The sequence below is a fragment of the Leuresthes tenuis genome, unplaced genomic scaffold, assembly GCF_036924035.1.
Source record: "Leuresthes tenuis unplaced genomic scaffold, fLeuTen1.0.hap1 SCAF_24, whole genome shotgun sequence".
NCBI classification, from domain to species: Eukaryota; Metazoa; Chordata; class Actinopteri; order Atheriniformes; family Atherinopsidae; genus Leuresthes; species Leuresthes tenuis.
Window position 1 is genome coordinate 11,478,003 of NW_027325378.1, and position 23,164 is coordinate 11,501,166.

The following is a 23,164-nucleotide window of genomic DNA, read 5'->3' on the forward strand; positions in this document are numbered from 1 at the left end:
CAGTCATTGTTTTCTGTTTATTGCTGATGATTAATGGTATGTGATGATAAAATGCAAGGAAAACTTGATCAGCATGAAACATTGTCAAACATTCGTGAATACAAAGCATGTGTATTTATAACAAGATCATAAATAAAAGTGTCAGTCATATCCTTGAAATTACACTTTTTGAATAACAGTCATATTAATAAGTAAATTCACATGTATAATCACTACAACTTGGTTCTCAAGCAATGAAAATATTAGGTTAAGTTAGTATTGCATTGAGACAGGTTTGACGGTGCTTCTGCGGCCGTGGAATCCTCCTCAGAAAAGCCCTGCTTTTTTCTTCAGGTCATTCTGACGCCACTTCGGCAGGCGCTGAAAGTCTAAGCGAGTTGTTCCAAACAGTCTCTCAAAATCCTCATCAGAGAGGTAGTCCTGCAGCCAGAGCAGAGGGTGGGACACAGTTAGGCTGACCTCTACAGGATACAAGGTGCTACTACAGTAGGATACAGTACAGGACAATGACGGCTAAGAAGAGAAGTCCACACCCCTCCTTATGTGTTAAGAAGACAGACAGGTGGAGACACAACCTCTCGTTCTGGTAGTTTTGTGACTCCCTGTAGTTATTTGGTATCTTTCTGGTTGTGTTCTTGCATTACATTGTGCCTTTCGTATTGTCTCTGCAAATATTTTGAATCTAATTGCAGTTTTCTTTCTGTTATTGTGAAGGTCTTTTTTGTGGTTTGATGTCTTCAGTTATTCTCTATTTCTCTGCAGTCCCTTTGTGCAGGTATTTTGTGTCTTTCAGTAAATGCCAATTTGTCACTAATAATTTTTTAAAATAATATCTTTGTGTTTGTTTAGTGTCTTTCTGTAATTATTGATTACCACAATAATTACCACTGTAATTATTGATTACAGAAAGACAGAGACATTTGTCTTTGCCTCCCATCAGTGACATTTTACAGATGAAGCCCATCTTCTCTTCAGTTTAAGTTTCCTGACACTTCAAATTAACACTATACAAAATGTTGTATGACACTAATAATCACATTTATTATTACGGAGGAGATTACATTTATTTACCAGTCGCACTGGATTTGGTTGAATAAAACAGACTCTCAGTATTAAAAGACTCCTGACAGCAGGTCATGTGAACAGTTTTCATCAGAGACTTTGGCCCAGTAGTCCTAATGCATCCGTGCTTGCCGCTTTTAGGCAATTAAATCTATTATTACTTGAAAATTTTGTGCCATTTGCACTAGATTTGTAACTCTACACCCACCTCTCTCTGGCTGGGGTCCACTCCCTGCGGAAGGTCACTGCTAGACTTGTTGATGAGGAGCTCAGGGTCCACATACATCCCACTGCCACCAGCTAAGGGGGACAGGGCTCTTGCGAAGCGTGGGCTGGTTGGAGTGAGGGATCTGGGTGACATATCAGCTCTGTGGGACCTGTAGACTAGAGGGGAAGGCACGGGGCTTCCCGGAGTCCTGTAACCACTTCCATCTATCTCTACACGATTCTTAAGCAAGTCAGAGTTGCTCAAGTCCTTCAGATATAAGAAATTCAGACTCACGGATTAGTGATGTTATTTATTGTATGTTGTTGGATCAATTATATGAATTATTTTGTCAATTATGATCAGGATTAGAGTCAGTCAATCACTTACAACAGTGATCTGTGAAATAGATAGAAGTTTCCTCCCTGCTGAGAGGATCAAGTGAACTTGGATTGAGAATTAGCTTGCATGCAGGGCCCTGTTCATCATCAAACAATCTATCAGATCATCCATATGTGGCTGAAGGCTTTTTCTAATCTCAGAGATGATTCATTCGCACAAGATTATTCGTACCATTCATGTGATATTTGCGGCTCATTTCCATAATCAGGCATGCTGATGCAATTGAAATTGGTAATGCCTTGATCATACTGTATTAGTCTATTGATAACACTTCTCTCTGGTGCCTCTCAGAGAGATCAAACACATGCAATTAAACTCACGCTCCACTGATGAGGATCCCATGCGTTGAACCAGCCGGTGAAGGTGAGCGGCTCATGCCCCTGTTTGATGAAGATGATGGGCGTGTCGGGGTCGCGACCCGCTGGGTGGGTACTCAGGTATTCTTGTGCGCTGTTCCATGCCTCTTTGGTCTCGTAGTCATTTGCTGAGTTTCCAACCCACAGGAATAGCTGAGGAGATGCGGGGAAAAAGGAAGAAGAATAAGAGATGGACAAATTGCAGCGTGTAACCGTGCAGAAGGTGCATGTCTGCAGAAATCAAACTCTTACGTCCTCCCAGGTGTCCAGCAGCATGACATCCTCTTCGTCCAGGTCACTCTGGGCAAAGTCATACACCTCAGTCATCCTGAAGCGACCCGTCTGATTGGAGCATTCAAACAGCCTGGGACTGTGAGGCAGCTTCTCCCTCTGCAGCCTGAAATGACACAGAACTTTCCATCCTTTTTCCACAACTGCACGATATGCTCTGTTTTTCTTTCTTTTGGTGGATGCTGCTTTTCATTGACCTTGAATGGCACTGAGTATACTCCCTTGACCTTGATGTGATAACAATCCATGCGGATGCAGATATAATTTAAACTTATCGATGGTTCAAAGCACTTTTGTATGTTCTGCAAAAAGTAAAAAAAAACTCCCGAAAATGTATTTGCGTTGTGATGAAAACATAAAACTCAAAACTGTCTGAATTTACCTCTTGTCGCTGGCATAGGGGGCCTTTCCACCCAAAGCTACCCAGAAATCAGCAGGCTCCTGGCCTTCCATCACCACCTGCTTGTCCTGCCTGGACATCACATCAGATACAGCTCTCCCCATCACCCTCTCGTCCCCACTGCAGCCCTGCAGGCATCAAACAAACATGTGCGCACACAAAAAAAGCCCTTTCTTATTCTTTAAAAAGAGTTCATGCTAACATTTTTAAGCCTGTTACACAGCCCCATAACAAGGCGCATACCTTTCCATACCACAGGAAGCATGTCTGATTGGTCATCAACAAGAACACGTCATTGGTGTTGAGAGATGATGCCCTCGCAATCACTTCAGTGGCCTTAGTGTTCTGCTCAGCGGTTCCTCTCAACTGAAAGAGCCTGCAGCTGCTCACAGGGTTTACCACACCAGGCCGGCCGGTGCCACCCTGCAGACACACACATAGAGAAAAACCATGCAAATGCAACTTCTTTCAACCATTGTTGAGTCCTTTCGTGAGTGTATTTTTGCTATAACTGTATCCATGTGGTATTAGGTTTTGTATTTCAGTGCTGGAACACAAGACGTTTCCTCCAGTTTTAACTTTTCAAAGGTTTTCTCCTGCAGTTGCACACACATTTAAAATATCACTTATGTGCCTCTGAACATTTGTGAAAATCGTACCTCATAGATGATGAGTTTGCCTTTGAAAATAGCCAGAAAGTGGCGGGGCTCCTTTCCCATGACCACCCTAATCTGTACAGGGGCTCCATTGTACTTGTTATCAACATTGACAGCCTGGTAGGCGCATGCGGTGATCTCATCCTTAGTGGCATGACGTCCCTGATGAAAAGCAGATGAAAAATCATCAGTACAAAGCAGGTGTTTGCCAAAGCCAGAGGAAGACAGAGAGAAATAAATTAAACTGACCTGCCACATGTAGAGAATGTATTGCTGTCGGTTTGATCTTAGATATGTATACAGCACCAAGTAGCAGTCTCCTCCGTAAAACTGTCCGTAAGTACTTGGGTCTACTTCAGCCAATTCCAAATTCTCAATGCGCCACACCTTAAACAAACAAAAGAGATGTTTCTTTTTCTCTTTAACTTGGACCAATGTCACTGAAGTTTTCCATGTATATGGTATGGTTTTTGTTTTCATTTTTGCCATATGATGTATGTTTCTGCACAGGGTTTTTTTTGCACCTTTACATCTCCAGATGCATCATCCACCATGCGTTGCTTTGCTGCCAGCTCAGGATGGGCATGGAGCTCTTTCACATCAAACTTCACTTGGTCAACCTTTGCTGTAAGGTGCCCCAAAGTATATGTAATGACATAATTCAACGATTATTAATGAAGATTAGTACTTTTGATTGACTATTGTGGATTATAAGAAGTTAAATCCATAATTAGTCACAAAACTTTCCAATAAAACAGGTGAAAAACAAACTGACTGACACAGATGTATACTGAACAACAGTCTTCAAGGTTACCTATCTTTCCAACACTGTAGGTGGTACCCAGACCCTTAGTTTGCCCCTGCTCTGTCCAGGATTTAAACAAGTGTTTAAACATCGCTGACTCTGCTCCCTCGTTCATCACCTCCACCTGAGTGCTGGATGGGTAGTTTTTGGCTTTGATATAGCCCTGGTGGAAAAGATCAGTGAGCAAAGGATTTAAAAAATATGTTTCATTATGTCTGTCAAACTTGATGTACTGCACTTGACCATCCTGACAAAAGAAAACCAAAATGTTGGCTGAATGTAAGTCTTTGTGTTTAGAGTTCTTAGAAAAACTACTTTTATTTTGCTAAGTTACCTGAAGAGTAAGAGTGAAACGTCTTACTTGTATGTTATCTCTCTGTATACTTACCACTGCCCTGTTCAGAGCTTCCCGTCGTTCCTCCTTTGAGGCCTGTTTGCCTTTCCAGACCATCACATCGTGGCCTTTGTGGTCCAGAATGTAGCAGTCCTAACACACAGAAAATAAGAAACAACGCCCAGTGAGAACGGACTCGTTTTCCTTTAAAGCACAATCTAAAGAACATGTTTGAAGGATAAAAGCGAGTTACCGAGGAGCGCAGCAGATCTTGTGTTAGAGGCTGGGTGGCCACTTCTTGCACCACCAGATTCCCACTGTTTTCAAAAACACTGTGGACAGAAAAGTTTTAACAGAAAGTGTGCGTTTACTGGATTGCCCTAAACAGTTTCAAAATGTTGAGACAGTGAAATGGATCAGCAGTGGTGTCCTTACTGGTAGAGTCTAACGTTGTTGTTCTCCATCTGGTCGTGTTTGTCGTCAGGTATAGCCTCCCTCAGATTGCTGGGCTTTTGGCCGAGCGTAGCCGTCATGACTTTCATCAGCTCCGGTGAGTCTTGCTCTTGTCCTCCCTCAACAATACCAATCTGAGCACGACCTCCTCTCTCCCTGTCCCGGATGTCCTGAGCCAACAAGACTGCCTGAAAAGAAACGAGAGAAGAAGAAATACCAAGCTCTGTGAATAGGATTCTTGACTTAGGCTATTTAGCTATACATATATATATATTTCTAAATTTAAACCAAGAACAGTACATTGTTAAGGTTAAGTCCTTTATCATGCACTTATCATTAGACAGCTACACTTATCACAGGTCCCTCATCTGTAATGACCACTGAGTTGTGACAAGGTGGACAAAAAGGTGTATATCCTACAGTCAGAGGCAAACTTTTAATGGAGAAAAAGAAGCACAATTTTATTAAATGTGTTTTGTTGAAAGTTTGTGACCTCATGTGGCTGCAATTAATGTGAAAGTGGTGGAAAAACTCAGTTTGTGTGTTTTAATGCCATACTACAGAAAAACCGTGAATTCACGAGTAAATTATTAAACGCATTTCAAATAAAGGAGCAAATAGCATAGTTAACTATTACCAGGCGCAAAGTTAATCGGGCTTTAATCTTGATGTACAAGCAAAAATAAATCAATAAAAAAGGTCGTTGAATTTTTAACAGAGATATGACAGGTGAGTTACAAAAGGATTTGATTGTTATTAAAAGTATAAGAATGTTTTATTTATTATTTATTATTTATTATAATTATTTATAGCATTATTTGGAATTGTCTAATGTTATCAACAAATTATACGATTAAAAAGCATTTTATATCAACCTTATCAGGGACTTATTATCTTTTGATTTAAACACATTTTAACATTTAAAATGAAGGAACTTAATGTGTGACAAATAGGTTACAAAAATCAAAAGATTTCAAGTACATGTAAATCCATAAAATAGACATGAGTTATTCTCCATACAGTATGACAACAACAAGCATGTTACTTACTTACAAACAATGTAAGCTAATTTGATACTTTAAAGATCAAAATATATATTATAAATGCAGGACCTCCGCTTGCAATAGATCCTTTTTACCAAACTCTTTCATTCTCCTGCTTTCAATGTGATAAATACAAAGAGTGCTTCTTGTATCACTGCTAGGTGTGCAGGATTACCTTGAGCTTCTCTCTCCTGTTGCTCTTGGGGCCGTTCCACTGCACAATAGTTTTCCCAATATCCAGAAGAAATATATCTCCATTGTTAAAACTTTTCCATGACACTTCAACCTGAAAGTGAACAGATCAACATTGTGTTTGTTTCAAACATTCCCCTGACTTTGAACGGACACTATGTGTTGTCTTAATCTCAGTAAAATATCACATAATCGCAGCACTCCTCAGGCTATTAACACCTGCTGTGACAGCTATGACAACAAGTGTGCCATAATTTGTTTGAGAGGAGTGCCAACTCCTCAGTAGTGTTACTGTGTAAAGCCTGTGATGGCAACAGTGGTGGTACTGAGAAGACAACGCTACACCCTGTTTAATCCAAACATATTTTCATCTGCAAACCTCTGTTGCTGTGACATGCTTCCTCCCTTTGACGTGCAGCAGTCGCAGGACGTTGTAGGAGTTCGTGTCAACATGGTTAAAACCTGAGGCCACTCCACCCTTCTTGTAGCTGCAGAGAAAAGAGTGTACATTACCAAAGTTCAAGTGCAATAAAACATGAAGGATAAAGACTTAAAGCGGGATGGGCAGAAAAGACAGTGAGATTGATTCTGAAATTTATGTAACCATGACACAAAAACACAGTGTTTAAAGTTTAATAAACCATGGCAAGAGAACATGGTGTTTTTCTTTGCTAATCCTTAAAAAAAACAAATGTATTTTGTGTCATAATCATTTCATACAGAGGGATTAGTGTTGTGAGCCATGTCTCAGGAGGATTACAACATAAATTAGTGTGTGTGTGTGTGTGTGTGTGTGTGTGTGTGTGTGTGTGTGTGTGTGTGTGTGTGTGTGTGTGTGTGTGTGTGTGTGTGACTCTTTGAATCATTCACCATCCACCCTTCATCCGACTGTTTCTTAAACTCACATGAGGCCACTTTTAAAGTAGCTCCTGAACCTTGGTGACTCGTAGCCCTGCACCTCCCTATGCTGCACTGGACTCCCACCCAGATACTCGTCCAGTTGGGTGATGTAGATGGCGGCAGAGCCTTGTTCATCCTGAGAGGAGGAGTTTCCTATCCAGTAGTGGATATCAATGGACTGGCCTGACCCCCTATTCTGGCTTATCTGGTGATTGTCATTAAATCATGAGTAGAAACAGGTATTTAAACTTGAATTCATGCCTTACCGATGTGGATTCTCAGGCTTTTCGGAATTCTCCGGAAAGCCAGTATCAAACTCACATTTAGAACGATGTAACAGTCTCCCTCGAAGAAGTTGCCATAGGCCTTGGTCGGAACAGATTCCATTTGCATGTTCTAAATAAAGAAAACAACAGCACCTTAAACCTCAACACAAAAGTAAGATAAAAGCTTGCAACATCTTGCGCAAAGCAAAACAACATAACCTATTATCATAATGTGCACAGTAATGCGGGATGCAAGGGCTGACTCACGTTGATGGTCCACATCTGCAGGCCCGGCTTTCGACTGACATTTCTAAAAGCATCTTTATTGACATCATTCATCATTTTGCTGAACTGAAACAAAGATAAATGGGAAAAAACAAACACTGTCAGATGATCGTCTGATGTACATAAGGAACTTAAGCAACTTTAATAACAAATTGGCAAAAAATAAATTTTTACATGATAGCATCAATACTTACATGACGCACAAATCTGTAACTATGAAAAGTCCCTATAACTAGTGAATAGAAAGCATCAGATTCTACCATTTCATCTACTTTAAGGCTGTTTAATGCTCCATTCACAATCTTAACCAATCATGAACTTTGTTGGCCTGATGTATGTACAAGGTACACTGTGAATAAGGTACGAATTAGCTAGTATGCGTTTGCTGTAAACATTATTATTGAAAACATGCAATTAAAATGAGCTTGTACATACTTATCTAGCTTATTTAGCTAATGAGAGCATAATTTCATTTTGGTGAAATCTGGATAATGCACACAGACTTTTTGCTGAATTGCCCAACAGCTGTGAAAAGGGCTGTAAAGTGTAAATTGTGACAACAAAAAGGAAAATAAATTAATAATGGCCTCCACGGTGCAGGGCTCTGTTAATTGCTTCTTTAATTCATCATTTTGACATTTCAAGAGAAAGGTCCAATAAAGAGAAGTCTCACTTTAAATATCAAGCTGACTCAATAAAAAGCCCCCATATTGGGGGTGCGGATATGCGTGCTCTCCTAATTTGAATTGCAAAATGAAACGATGATCGAAAAGCCCATAAACGCACCTAAAATGAAACTTTGGGTAACACATTAGAACTCCTCGAAAGTAGTAAAAAGAGAGACATTACATTTTTTCAACCTCCCCTTCCTTCTTAATCATTCGTGACCTCCCTGTCTTTCCACTGGAAACAGAAGTCACTGAGATGACAAGTGAACCATTTTAAAAGATTGCATATCTGACAGCAAGGTACCTCTAATCCCAATAATGAATGTCAGCCTGGCGCCATAACAGCATACAAGTCTTGCAATCAGTGATGCCTTAACTGCCCTTTAACTGAGATATCGGAAACAACAGCCCTGATAAGCAAACACAGCGCCAAGAATACAGGCAACTGGTGACAGCCTGTATCAAAACTGGCTCAGTCAGATGTTCCACTGCTTGCAGCACATGATGAATGCAAGCACAAGGATCCATATTTAATATTACTTCTGGACGAACTGTGGTTTCAGCTATTTTCCGGAGAAATATCCCAGCTATGATTCCTGGCTAAAATTCTGTTCACTGCTTTGCTACAGGTGTATCTCACTGGGCGGTGACTGATGATAGATAAGGTCAGTTGTACTCTACCCTTCATTATTATCAGCTGCTCTGCTAATCTGATAAAAAGGTGACACAAGGTGACACATTTCACCTTGGGTCACTATTGGAAAATACTTGTACATTTAACATTTCACGTCTTAGATCGAGGCTTGAGAGGCAGGGACTGAGTCATACTGAGTCATTATTTTATGTACGATAAAATACGTGCCTTACAGCCACATTGAAAAGTCTGTTTAAGATATGTTTGCCCTGTTTGTGTGCCTTTCTTTCATCGTGTGTTTAAACTGTTGCTTGTTCACTACAGGTGGGGCTTTAAGCTAACACTGGGACAATACATCAACAGTTTTGAGTTAACATCATGCCTGGTCCTACAAATAATGTCTCCCATATTTAGATTGTGGGAGTTGGTACTTAATTTCTTTAATCAAATGCCAAAGAAGAAGCAACACCCATCAGGTGTGTCAATCTCACAAATCACATTGTGACGAGGATAACAGTATTTCTTGGTAAGATGATTAATATTAATATTAATTAATATGGAATACTGAATATTGTATCGCTAATACAAAATTAAATCAAAATCCCCTGTGAGTCTGAAAAATAGGAGATGATTTTTTTTTACTGATTTTTACTTTTGTCATGAATAAGCTCAGTTAAATCTGTTCAGTACTTACTATTCAATCACAGTTCCCATGAATGTGAAAGATCTGACTGGGGAGATAAACAACGATCTCTCTCCTCTATGTTATATGACTCATTTGATTCAATTGACTTTTGTCGATGACTTTTTTCACCGAAACTCCCTGTTGTAAACATCTATTGTGCTCTGAAATCTGATCTCGATCACAATAATTGAAAACTTGACCAAATAACTAATGAAAAGTGGAGCAGCGTCGCATCCATTACTGAAACAGGTAAGACCGGTCCACTGTCAATAACCCACGGTGGTGTCCTTTCAACTCAGAATACGTAATGACCTTTTTCAATCCAACTGAACATATTAAATGCATGCATCCTAATATGTCTCTTTCTAAGTTTTATCAAATTACATTAGTGTAAAACCTCCATAAAAAGCCCTCTCTTTACAAGAAAATATACTCTTGTTCCTTGCTTGCAGTGATATGGCTGAAAGGAATTGATATAAAGAAGTTTGAGAGAGGGAAGATTATATTAGTTCTTACCTTGTGTTGTGTCTGATGTAGTGAAGACCTGGATGTCTCCTAAAAGTAGTGAAGACAGATGAGTGGATTTATGTGAAAGACACGTACCGATAACGTACCCCTGACCTTGCCTGCTTTGTATAACCTGGAGTGTGTGAGGCAGAGAGGGCTGGATGTATTTGTCTCCACACCCAGGCTGGAACACACCTGCAATTTCCTGTCACGATATTTACAATACCACAGCTTTAAATATGCCCCTCCTCACTGCCTCCCAGATAAAGCATTGATGTGGACATTCTAGCTTGACTGAAGAGAATCAAAATTGCCAAGTGCAACAAGTCCAGCACGCATTCATAATGTTTTGACTCAGATGGATTCCAACATCACTCAAAGTCCTGCTTATGCTTTAAGCAGATACCCAGAGTTGTTTTTGTGTTTGACTGCAGCCCTCGGCAGCAAAGCTGGCACTATAAGCGAGCCACTCGACACCAATTATTCATTTCAAACTGTTACAACTAGCAGATGGGGAATTGGACTCAAGGAGCTCTGAGTGTTATTGGAAAGAAATCAGACGCTTTCTGTGACTGAATCTTTCATTCTGAGACACTTGAGACTAGAACACTTGACATTATTGAAGGCAGCTCTTGGCTCTCGTGTCCCAGTGGAGAAACCATTGGCAGCTTGCGTTTACATGGGTTTGTTAAATATGAGAATGTATCAACGCATTGCATCCAAAGTGCTTTGCTTTTTTTTAAAGTAATATAAAGAAAGTGCTTGCAGAGGTGTGGATGCTAATCCTCAGCCAAAGAGTGGCTTAAATACAAAGGTACAAGAGAAATAAATGTACGTTGGTCCCTTTTACAGATAAGGATAATCTTGAGCTTCAGAAAAGTGTCAGATCATATATATCAGAACTCAAAGAACTTCATGAAGGTAGCCTACTTAAAAACTTGAAAGCTATTTTATGTCTCTCATGGATCTGCTGGTATTCCTAACATTTTCAAAGTATGTGAACAATCTGTCAACTTCTTTCATTGTACTTGACAGTCAGTGCATAAATCATATATCATGCTCCCTGCGGAGGTTTTCTGTTCAGGATTACATCCATTCCACTTGTCATTGTCATATACTGTTCAGTGAAGATCACACAATCTCTGGTAGGGAATCTGAAGAACACGCTGTTACATAACTAACACATTTGCCTTGCGAACCACCAGTTTCAAGTTAACAGACTGATGTTTTGCCTACCTTTGACCATAGCCTTCCATTTTTTGATTCAGTCCTGTACTCCATTGCAAAAAGGATATCAGATGAACAGTTAAAAGAATGTTGGTCCTCTCATATCTGAGAGGGCAAGTGGGAGTTTAAGAGGAAGAGGAAAAAGAGAAAACAGAAATTCTTTAGGCTGGAACAAGAAGCTCTGTAATGCCTAATCCACTGCTGCAAGAGCTTGCTACGTAAGCGGAAGCTAAAAGTCCACATCAAGATGTCACATGAAGCTAAGCTCCACTTGGTTGTATATTAACCAGTTTATGATTGTATAATTCATGCACCAGCAGATCACTTAACCCTGCAGACAACAGAGCTCTGCAGAGTCCCAGGTGTTGAAATCAGGATCATGTGACTCAGCTGTTGGCCTTCAGTTGTTTAAGTATGTAAAATATTATTATTTCACCATTTAACACTAGCTAATGCTAACAGCTTTGGTAATGAAGTTGATGTGCAAATTTTCAGGGAGTTATTACTGTTACATTCTGTAATTTGGACAACCAGCAGCTTTGTTGCTTAGTTGTATTACAAATTATTACAAAGCTCTTATTGCTGCAGCAATGCTGTGCAAGGCTGTCTGCACCCTGTCCTCTTGTCTCGTCCACTACATTTAACATCATGTATGTAGTTTATCAGCATGTTTTCGATTAAGATGCAGGTCTCCCCGTGCAATTATTTAATTTAATTGATATATACAAATGCAAAGGTTATCGGCACTTGCAAGCAATGCTTTTCTCCTTAAGTGCCGATAACTTACGCTGCAAGAGACTGAAAAGCAGTTTACCTTGTGGGATCAGTAAGTTACTATATCAACATACAGAGCAGGAGCTTTAGTGTTATTGGCATGACTGGAGGAAAGCTTTTATAATGTTAGCCTCTGATGTATTCAATTGCACTTCAGTGGCCCAGATTTTAACAATAGCTAACATACTGAAATACACCGTATGATATAAACTTGAGTGGGTTATGTGACAGCCAGTATGACAGTTTATCCTCAGCCAACCTATGAGCATATAAAAACTAACCATTTGCCAACATCCTGTTGAAGCGTTAATGGTCGGTTCTTTGGAAGCTCCTTTACGTTCAGGGTCTGACTCTGGTTCAAACTGTTAAAAGTTGCAGGGTTCTGTCAGAGATGCATTCTGCTTGGAAAACTTTGTTTCCTCCCAGCTTTGCCCAGCAAATGTCATGGTAAGGTGAAACCGTGGCTCACAAGAAAGGCACACCCCAAAGAAGAGGGGAGCAGAGCAAAAAGCAGAGTGAGAGGCTGCTCATTTCCCCACTCTTCCTCGCCATAAACCACCTAGTGTGAGGAGTGTTGTTTCAATCGGGAGAAGAAAACTATAGTGATATTTTGACCAAAGCACGTCCCATACATCTTTTTAAGATCTCAGGAAATTGCCAACTTGTTAAAAAACGGCCGAATACATCTCTTTTAAAAACATCAGCACAATTACAGGACAATTACTATGTGCTGTTTCACATACAGTATTAGCTCCAAACAATGTCCAAAGGACTTGGTCCATCCAGGCAACTACAGAAGACTGTCTGTGTGAGACATGTTCTGACTGCATGTAATACTTTTGTGCATTTGGTTTAGGCAGTGTCCAGTTAGAGGCATGAGAAAAGGGATATCAACATACCCACCCACTTTTAGTATGAACTCATGGGTTCAACCAAACGACGCGCACACTTTGTACTGAGGGGCTGATAGGGTCCGATACGGCTGCCAAGTGTCATAAAATTGTGTACGACTACAAGCTAAAGTCAATTTATGTCTTATCACAACTATTTTGCTTTTCACAAGTTGTTCCACACCCTGCTAGGACCTTAATCCTGACCATTTAGCATGTCATTTAATGCCATAAAAGGACATGTGCAAAGCTTGAAAATGCATGAACATGCAGAGTGATTATGAAAGGGATTGACATTTATGAGCACTCCAATGATGTCATATAATTCATAGAAACAGCTATGCTAACAGTTGTGGACTTGGGTGCAGGTATATTGGGTGTGAATGTTGTTTATGGATGCTCAGCCAGCTGTTTATTTGATGTACTCCACAACTTACAGTGAATATTATATACCTCCATTAGAATGAGTGAATTACATTAGATTTTTTTTCCTTTAAAAAAAAAGTTTCTTATCATAAAAAAGAGATATGTAGAGTCCTGCAGTATTATAAAAAAAAATAAGGTAGCTGAAAAGTCGAACTTGGGAAGTTGTTTTTCACTTTCTAAAAATCTCTCCACTCCCTAGTTCTCATTATTCCCTGCTGTTGAATTTTGACTGCTGCTTTTATGTAATCCCCGTGTTGACAGCCGTCTAGACTGTGGGCGACAAGGAGGAGGCGACATCCTACTTTCAAGCAAAATTACCTAAACGCACCCTTCTTGTTAACCTGCAATACCCGTGTTCAATTATAAGAATTACAAATCCCAACTGGCTGTAACTGCCCTCTGAGGTATTTTCCACAAACAGGAACATTCAGATTTATAGCTGTTACGTATCAACAAAAACCATCTCTTTCATTTAATTTCCAGGTACAGATTATTGTCATTATAGGGGAATTTTTATTATTAAACTACTAAATACTACATGACTAGTGTAATCCTGTTGTGGACCAGACTCTGATATCTATAATGAAGGTGTTCATACAACATTTTTACATCGCAGAAACTGCACAGGTAAATTTTTGTGTTTTTTCCTACAAACACTTTCACATTACAAATGGTCAATCGATCTGACTATAGAACTGACCATTACAGCATTTCTGTTAGTTTGCGAACATCATCATACTGCGATAACACATATACAGTGTGCAAACTTGCAACTTTAATCATGTTGTACAGTACAATTTCAACAGCATTCTTTACAATACACCCCCACACCCTTTTCTTTAATAAATACCATCTCATTTAATCTAAACTAATCTTTTTTCATTTTCTAACTTTTCTCATAAGCTTAACATTTATTAGTAGGACAGTGATGCCATCACAAACATTTAATTTTCTGTCAGAAATACAGCAGGGTTTCAGTATCTTTAAGGGTAATCAATTTACAGTCACTGTTGAGGATCAAATGGTGTAATTCAGCCACAAATCACATTGAATTGTAAAAAGCTTTGGTAAATTTAACAATTCAATGCCATCAAACTCAAAATCATCTCATCGTTCTGGTCGAAACAGGCAACTTTTATAAATTACAAGCCTCTTTTCAGTCTTCTTTCAATTTCCAACTTCAATTTTAAGATTTACTTAATACGCTTCTGGAGATCTGGGTAAATACGCAGCATAAAAATGTGCACCTCATAACCCGACACAACAAAATCAGCACAGTAATGAAGGCACTTCATTCTGTAAGAGAAGGGAAATCACAGTTGTTTGAACAGATGAGAAACAACAGCCTGCATAGCACTGTTCAACACAAATAAAACGAAGGGTCACCTATTCATTGAAAAAAAAAAAAAAGGAAAAGAAAGTTGCACTGAGTAACTGATTTTTTTTGTTTTTTTTGGTAACTAAAATATTACTTGATAGAATCTTGATAGAATAGCAAAACTGCCTCTCTCTGATAGAAAAATTACTTTATGTATGTCTTGCTCTTAGAAACATTGAGTATGTACATACAGTAATATAATCTTTTGTCAGTAAGAGTCCTGTACAAAGAGTCCAAGAATCCATAGATGGTAAGAACCCATACAGCCGTCTTCTCTAGATTGTAACCTGCTTATTTGTCTGAAATCCTCAGACTGGTGACTGAGCTGGTTGGGGGGTGAGTGTAGGGTTGCAGGGTCGTGGCAGCAAGGTGAGGCTTCAGTTTAGCAGGGTTAACGCAGGAATGACCGGCTGAAGCGGCCGTCTGCTACCTGTTTCTCAGGCTTTGTAAGGGACTGTAAATGTCCTCCTCTTTACTGAGATCCTCAAATAGTGGGATCAGATCCAGCAGCTCTGTGTCTGTCATGTCATCAAACCAGGACTGCACTGGGACCTGTGGATAATAAAAGAACACAGAGCATTTGATTTATGGGTGGTAGAGGGGAGAAAAATTCCTTCCTAGTGTTGCATTTTGGGTGAGATGCTGGTGAGAGTTTTGTGTAAGTAATGAATGCAGAAAAAAATGGATCAAAGGCAAGAGGAGTGGCAGCAGCTTCACTGAGCAACTTCTCTGCAGATGAGAGAAATCTCATAAATTGAGAACACTGCCTTGGGCTGCAAAAGTTTTTGACCAGGGTTTTTTAAAGCAACGCAATGCAGCCCCAGGCATCATCACAGCCACCATTTTAACAGCAGCACAAACCTCAAACATCATGAATTACAAACAAGATATCCTCTAAAATCTAAAACCAAGCCTTCCCCTGCCCATCTTGGACTATCATGTACAATGCAAAGTAAAGCACATCAACTGTATGGACAGGAGCTGAAGGTGAAGGGATCACTTACTGCATTCTCAGGGTGGAAGATGTAGGAGGCAGGTGAGTTGTCAATGATGATGACTTTACTGAGCTTTCGGCCCAGCCGGCTGAGGTCTTTGACGTAGTTTCCTCTGTGAAAAACACAAGATTCCCTGAAGAGCCGGGCACGAAACACCCCCCACTGGTCCAGCAGGTCTGCCACAGGGTCAGCATACTGAACAGACAAAAAAAACAAAAGAAAAACATCAGAAGGACAACAGCAAACTGTGACAGGCACGGCAGTGTGGTCGCGGGCTGAGAACCAACCTTGGCTAAGCTGGCTGTGAAGAGGACACATTCAAACAACTCCCCCATCTTCTGGAGGAATTCATCCACATGGGGCCTCTTCAAAACGTACACCTTAAAACCAAGACACACAAACATGGACATCTTTACAAAAAAATGTCACTCCATTTTTGGAGCCAAATCACCCCAAACATCAAACGTGTACCTACACTTTGATCATTTACCTCTAGATTTAAAACTAGGCCATTAGTATTTAAGGCAAATTACTGTTTATCTTGTTGTGTTTGTGAACATTTAAGTTTAAGACATTTAAGACTTATATTATTAGATGAAATGTATATATCAAATATTGTGTTTCAATCAAAAAACATCTGGCGGATGACTGAAGGAGACATCTGTCTATCAGCATCTTTAACAGGCTTGCTTCAACTGATCAGATCAATGGAGCTGATCCAGCCGGTAAAATCAAAATCTCACTCAAATTAATCAGGAGAGGAGCATAAAGAAACACTGAGAATATGTGTTGTTTGCTCTTACTTCAGTTAAGAAATACTCTGTTCTGCTATGACTGATGCTTCAGCAGCATCTTCTCTAACTTCTCTGGCAGCCGTCATTGTTGATCTAAAACTCATCATGAGCTGAAAGTATAAGATGTCGACTGTTTTGAAACAACAGGCTCACAAGCAAATGGCTTGAAGCTCAGCAAGATGGAGTCTTGTGATAATAATCCCACAAATCTTGCAAGAATTCAGATGCAGCAAGCCCAAAGGTTCTTGTGTTAAAAGTTACAGATCCACAATACGCATTGACGGACAACACTTTGTGATCATATTTGCCATCTCTGCTGTTCATCGCCATCTTCAGCAGGTCTCTGTGGGTTAGTTGCTGCCCCCAAGTGCAAGTAATCAAGCATAGGCCAAATCAGATGCAGAAAGCCTATCCTGGATTACTTGAACCAGGTTACAGCTACAATATGGGATCTTGTTCTTCGGTCAGGATGCACAAAATAAACCTTCATGGAAGACAAACAAAAACACTTTCTCCTGTGAACATGCAAGAGCAAAAATGAAATATTTTCTGGTTAAATTTTTCTCTACTGCCTACAAATTCAATAACAGCTTCAATATGCTTTGGAATATTTGTGGTGACACAGCCAGATCAGAGCCCATTTATCTTTACAATGTGCCAGGACACAAAGGATAAAACAAAACCACTTGATTGTTTGAACGGTTCCGCTTTGATGCACAGCAGCTGGGAGATAACAGGGAATAATAAATACACGGGGAAAGAAAATGGAGTCATGAACTCTCATGGGAGCCCTTATAGATTAAAAAACACATTATGATTATACCAAAGCCCACTTCTGGAAGTCCTCCATATCAGTGTAGTATTACCTGATGAACAGTGCCATCAATCTCCACTGGAACAATGAAGTCTGCATTGCTGATGGGCTGCACGAAGACAAGAAACAAGAATATTCAGAACTTTGGCTGGAAACAGCACAAACTGAAAAGGAAACAGCCAAGCCACACACCCACATTTTGTTTAAAAAAGGAAGACAAGTAAAACAGTCCTGTAAGGTGCCCCAAGCAAACGATAAAGGCTCTAAGCATAATGTGGCTCCCTCTGCTCCAGCGCTCTGCATCTCAGTGTTAAATAAAGACCAGCAGTGATACTCCGGGGAGAAATAAGGGAGCTGAGGAAGCTGACAGCCTGTAAGGTGAACAGGGGGAGTGCTGCCATTTCCTCTGCATGACTTCTGTAATTTTTAAAAGCAAAAAAGAGAAGAGGAAAGGTGGAGGAGGTAGAGGAACATAGATGCTAGAGGGGTGTGGGTGGAAGACGAGCTGAGGGCATAAAGACGAGGATGAAAGGATTAGGTAGGAGGCACAGTGGTGTCATTTTTGAGAGGGAGAGAAAAAAAATAGGTGACAGAGAAAATGTTCTTATGCTTTTTCAGAATCACAAAGAAAGACTGTTTGTAAGAGCTCGGCTGTCACCTGTACGGATAATTTGCTGCACAGAAAGAACAGGATTATTTGGAAGTATCATTTTAGACTGTAATGACCCTGTTTGGATTTAAATGATGCAGGGAAATCTGCATAAAGTGACAATTCTTTACAAACGGGCTTTGTCATAATCTAAACTACAACCAAAAATGTTAAAAATGGTCACACCATTAGTTGTAGCATGCGTTAGTTCTTAACTTTAACCAGAAAGAGTTGAGTGATTTTGTTTATGTGGTAGCTTAACATGCGATAATTCCTAAACGGTAATAAAAATAGAATGTGGTCTTTATTAAGTCGAAACATAGTTTTAGGCCCACAGAAGAAATATTCAACTTAAAAACTATGTTAAGTTAGTTAAGTTAATTTCAACCTTACACCAACTAAATATTCACAGTCACAGACTAATTTTTTACAATTAAAATCAGAGTGGGGGTGTGCTCCCATCATGTCCACCATTCAGTGTAAAGTGGTCATAAAACACTATGAAGTCTCATCCCATTGTTTAGATCAAATCAAATTTTTTAAACATCACATATTGCAAACAGTGAGGTTAAATCATGCGAATGCTGTTAACAATCCATAGGTGCACGAGAACAAGCTGCAGGCTGGGTAGATAGTTAATAACCCATGGAGTTGCAAAAGCATTAAGAAGTCAAGAATAGGTCGAGTTAAGGAATGAACAAGACCCTTTCTTTAATGTGTTCCCCCATTTATATCATGAAATAGTGGGAAAGAACAAAAAAGTGGACAGAAATTGCTGTGGCTCCACGTCTTCTGAATTTGAACCAGGAGGTTTAAGGAAACGGATTAAAAAGGAATCTAGTTGCAGCCTTAAGAATATAGTGACCCTGTGAGCCCCCCCCAATCTTTTCAAAGTTTATGTTTAGTTTTAGCTGTGACCTATGACACTTGATGTGAAAGGGTTCATACTTCAAGGTGTTTTCCAGTGTAAAGCATGAAATGTGAACTAATAACACTTCTATTCAGTATGACTTTTATGTATATGTATATAGTACATAAGTTTTGACATAATCTGATTAATTGAGTTTATTATTATCATAAGATATTTAATATATTTAATCAACAACAGTTGTTTTAATTTGAATCTATTATATTTATAGCTTTTCCTTTAAATCTACTGTGATTATATATATATTTTTTCTTTTACTAGAACTGTCCAGGTGTAGTTATGTTTAACATGTAACCAAGTATTTGTACTATATGTGATATATGTGAATATATTATATATTTTTTGTACTACTTGCCTTCAAGCATACGAAACTCCAGTTAGAAGGCAGAGTTCAATGCCATCCAGCAGAGGGGGTGTTTGCTGTAGAAATGTTCAGCGCAACACTTTGACCCCCCTTATGTCACCTTTACAAATGTCTAAAGGCTACAATTATGAGTGTTATTTGTGAATCATCAAGTGGATATCATTGGTTTTGTTCATGTGATTTCAGTTTTCAGTGAGTTCATTCAATTTCAAAGCCTCAACGCGGATTGTGGTTCTTCTCTAAATCAGTTCAGTAATAATCGCATTTGGTTTATCTATACCAGAGGCCATAGATGTGTCCAGAAGCCAAACCATCAGCAGGCTGTCAGAAGAACAAACAGGCATTATAACTCCTTCTCATCACAATGAGAAGGAAAAGAGAATGCACAGATGGGGAAAGAGATGTAGAAACAGAACACTCTCTGCTCTTCTGCTTATTGCTCTTTCACTGAATCTTTCCATCAGTTGACGACTGAACATACAGCAGCTGCTCATAGTCCTGTCATGGATCAAGTGACGGTGACAAATGTGAGACTGGAAGAAGGTGGGAAAGGGACCCAGATGGGGGTAAAATATTGCTTTAAATGTTGAGATGGGAGAGCATTTTCAGAATAGGTCTCTAAAGAACAAGAGTTGGCCCTGACGGGGTTGACAGAGAGAACTTATCTGGGGTTGTTTAAGCTGCTCACATTCTGGCTCTGTTACGTTGTTCAAGCTCTACTTGATTATCAAGCATTATTGGCCAAATCTGCCTTGGACTTCGCCAAATCGACACAAATCTTCAACAACTCATGTTTATTTTTTTGTGTCCATCGGTGGCATTTAAATGACAACATGCCAGTTGACTATAATAACAGGAGAAATAACTCTACCTTTCACCCACATTTACACTTTTATGGCTGGCCTCTGGAAAACACTGTAGAATGTTTGCCCACACAGATATGAAAAAAACTGCTTCACCAAATCATCCTTTAAAAGCTTCAACCTGAAAGAGCGTGGGTTAAGCTTGTTCCTTAACTATGTGTTACACATTGCACATGGACATTTTAGAAGGGGAAAGATTAACATTTATTAAGACATTCTTAAGTATATTGTGCGTATTCATCGATTTGTTTTTGGTGTAGAACGTGTCCGGATATAATAAAAAGAGAAGCGTCACAGTGATAGGCAACACCTTCACTGACTGAAGCGATCCCAGAAGAGTGAGAGCTGTTATGGCTGCATATTAATGGCTACAATTTTGGAATTAGATGTTCAAATAAGAGACATAAATGTAATCTAGTATATGGTACATGGTCAATCGTTTCTGCTACTTTGACAAATATAACACATACTGCTTTTAATCCTAGAGGACGCCAAGGAATTATCTCTTCATCCATGACATGCAGGATAAAACACAGAGTATGTGATGTGTTACATAACGCTTCTTTTTTAGACTGTGTCCATCTGTGCATCATTTGTGTCTCCTGTTGGTTGTTTTTCTGCACTCATTGTTTAATTCCAGTGTTCCAGACAAAAAAAGTGCCTTATATTTTGTGACAATATCATCTCTGAGCAGGATATCTACAGGAAATCCTGTAAGGGCTTCGAACGGAACTGAAAATGCTGCGTTTGTGCCGTTTTCTGTCCCCCTGTCTTCCTCTCCCAACGGATTTTTATGTATTGCGTCGGCAGAATCCATTCCATACTGCATGCTAATCTCTGAACTAAAGGAATTTTAATGTACTGAGTGTGCGAGTTTCATCAAAAACAAAGAAAAAAAAGAGCTCCAGTTTGAGTTTCTGACTTGTTTTGACAGGGAAAAGGAAAAAAAAACCCTTCAAATTATTCAAACAGATCCACGATTTCTGAGAATTTTATCCCGCAGCCATTCAAGGCAACAGTACACTGTACAGGACACACCCTTGTATGTGGGTGAGCACATGTGTCTGAGTGTGTGGCCCTGCACTACTGGCATGGGATCATAATGGGTGTGGTGTGTACACATTTGTGTCTTTTTTTTTTTGACTTTCCACAGAAAATGAGGAATTAAATTCTAAGTCACATGAAAACGACTTGAATGTTTTCTTCTTTCCATTTTTCTTTCTTTATAAAAATTAAAAGTACTTCCCCTTCACTGCTGAATGAAACCAGAACAAAAAGGGTTCTTCATCTCGAGCCATTTTGTTGGACGCCTCCCTGGTTTTCCCATTTCGGCAGCACTTTTGTTGAGACAAAAACACTCGGGCACAAATACACCACGCACAAGCATAACAAGATCGACTGAAGCCAAGGCGGAGCGGTGCTGAAATTAGTCACTACGTATGCCAGGTGTGTCAGTAGTAAGAATAAGAGTCATTAACACAGCATCTGTAACAGAGCGCAGCTTCCAAAGTTGGAAAACATTCCAAAACATTTTGCAAGGGTGACTTAAAACAATGGAGCACTATCTATAACATATTTGAAAGTTAAAAATAAGGGAGCATGTGTGTCAAAATACATAGCGCCAGTCAGAGGTTCGGACATACTCATTCCAAAGGAATAGGTTATTGTTTCCATGCATTTAAATATTGCACATAAAGTACCTATATTTCACATTTGATGTTCTTTCCTGCATCCGACTCCTGGTGGGATAACACACTGAGGACGATGCACTAGAAATTGCCACACAGTTTTGCCACACAAAGGAGCTGACAACAAAATAATTAGCTCTCCAGGTATCACAGTAATCCAGTGAAAATGCAATCCAAACTAATTTAATGAAAAAAAGTAGGTTTCAATTATTTGTTTATAGCTATCAAGAAGCTTTAAGCATCCAACAGTTTTTAAGCATGCAGTTAAAGATTAACTCAATAACCACTGAAATTCTGAACAACTGAGCCCATGTGTTTTGTGCAGATTTGAATATTTTTGTTTAATTGGATGGGTAATGTTTTTTTTCTTCATTTCAGCCAGTATTGGCAACGTTTGCTCTCTTGCATCCAAAAGAGCTGGTCAGATATGTTTAATAATGTCCACAGCATAAGCGGTTTAATTTATTAATTTATTTTATCAATTCACTCGTTCATTGATTCATTCATTTTGACTGACATTTAGCAAAACAGAGGAAGTTTTGCTTGCTATTTTCACATTCCATCAACTTTCTCTGATGGGTTAATGACACCACTGATTGCAATCATTCAATAAAATATAGTCTTGTCGCAATCTGAGTAAAATTTTGAACGTAATAGATAACTAACCCCAGATGGTTCCAAATATGGCTTCAAAGCAATACTATAATAAGCCTTGAAAACCTCGTGTCTAATTTTCAAGTAGGTGTCAAGTGCCGTAGATCTTTTCAGCCTGATAAGTAGATTATCAATTAGGATACATGGCCAACAAAGATGCATTTGTTGCCATGCCAACACTACGTTCGAACAAGATTTAGGTCTACTTTCTCTCCTTTAGTAGCTAATGTTTCAAAGCCATTATACCCTGAAGGAGGAACATTCTTGTGATTATTTGTACTTCATTGCTGCGATCGAGCAAATTAAATGTCCTACTACCATACACACGTCAAAGATTTTTTTTCCTGCAAATCTTACCCTACCCATAAACAGTATGGCATGACTGAAAAATAATTGTGTGTGTGGGTGTGTGTGTGTGTGTGTAATTACAGTGGTAATGTACTATAGCGCTACTATACCTTAAAGGAGCTGTGTACAAGGGTTTCATCCAGGTCGATCACAACACAGTTCTTATTGTAGTCTGCTATACTGACCTCTGGCAGAAGGAACTTGGCTGGAGGCTGCAGGAACACACAA

The 23,164-nt window shown here is 39.4% G+C and overlaps 2 protein-coding genes across 4 annotated transcripts in view; both read right to left on the reverse strand.

The window, feature by feature from the left end:
* Positions 1–14: 14 nt before the first annotated feature.
* On the reverse strand, positions 15–11,582 carry vill (villin-like). Its single transcript, XM_072378879.1, has 20 exons — positions 11,381–11,582; positions 10,154–10,192; positions 7,633–7,716; positions 7,421–7,495; positions 7,105–7,304; positions 6,579–6,687; positions 6,183–6,293; positions 4,947–5,152; positions 4,765–4,843; positions 4,566–4,664; positions 4,187–4,340; positions 3,897–3,997; positions 3,622–3,759; positions 3,376–3,534; positions 2,960–3,139; positions 2,699–2,844; positions 2,278–2,422; positions 1,990–2,178; positions 1,271–1,537; positions 15–420 (listed from the first exon to the last, which is right to left on the reverse strand). The coding sequence occupies exons 1-20, from the start codon at positions 11,423–11,425 to the stop codon at positions 307–309; spliced, it is 2,640 nt and encodes an 879-aa protein (XP_072234980.1). The 5' UTR covers positions 11,426–11,582; the 3' UTR covers positions 15–306.
* A 2,634-nt stretch (positions 11,583–14,216) lies between these two features.
* The window catches only part of ctdspla (CTD (carboxy-terminal domain, RNA polymerase II, polypeptide A) small phosphatase-like a), a 31,883-nt gene continuing 22,935 nt past the window's right edge, over positions 14,217–23,164 (reverse strand). For all 3 annotated transcript variants that reach the window (XM_072378318.1, XM_072378317.1, XM_072378319.1), the window contains 5 exons: positions 23,047–23,148; positions 17,495–17,551; positions 16,122–16,214; positions 15,844–16,029; positions 14,217–15,391 (listed from right to left, as the gene is read on the reverse strand). In XM_072378318.1, coding sequence (XP_072234419.1) covers positions 15,266–15,391; positions 15,844–16,029; positions 16,122–16,214; positions 17,495–17,551; positions 23,047–23,148 — 564 coding nt within the window. In that variant the 3' untranslated portion in view covers positions 14,217–15,265. The remainder of the gene's footprint in view (positions 15,392–15,843; positions 16,030–16,121; positions 16,215–17,494; positions 17,552–23,046; positions 23,149–23,164) is intronic.

Bases quoted from the DNA above. Each gene is read 5' to 3' on its own strand.
- vill (XM_072378879.1), bottom strand. From the start codon at position 11,425: ATGGAGTACAGGACTGAATCAAAAAATGGAAGGCTATGGTCAAAG. The intron at 7,717-10,153 runs GTAAGAACTAAT...TCTTTGTTTCAG, and splicing joins TACATCAGACACAACACAAG to TTCAGCAAAATGATGAATGA. The intron at 2,845-2,959 runs GTATGCGCCTTG...TGATGCCTGCAG, and splicing joins GCTTCCTGTGGTATGGAAAG to GGCTGCAGTGGGGACGAGAG.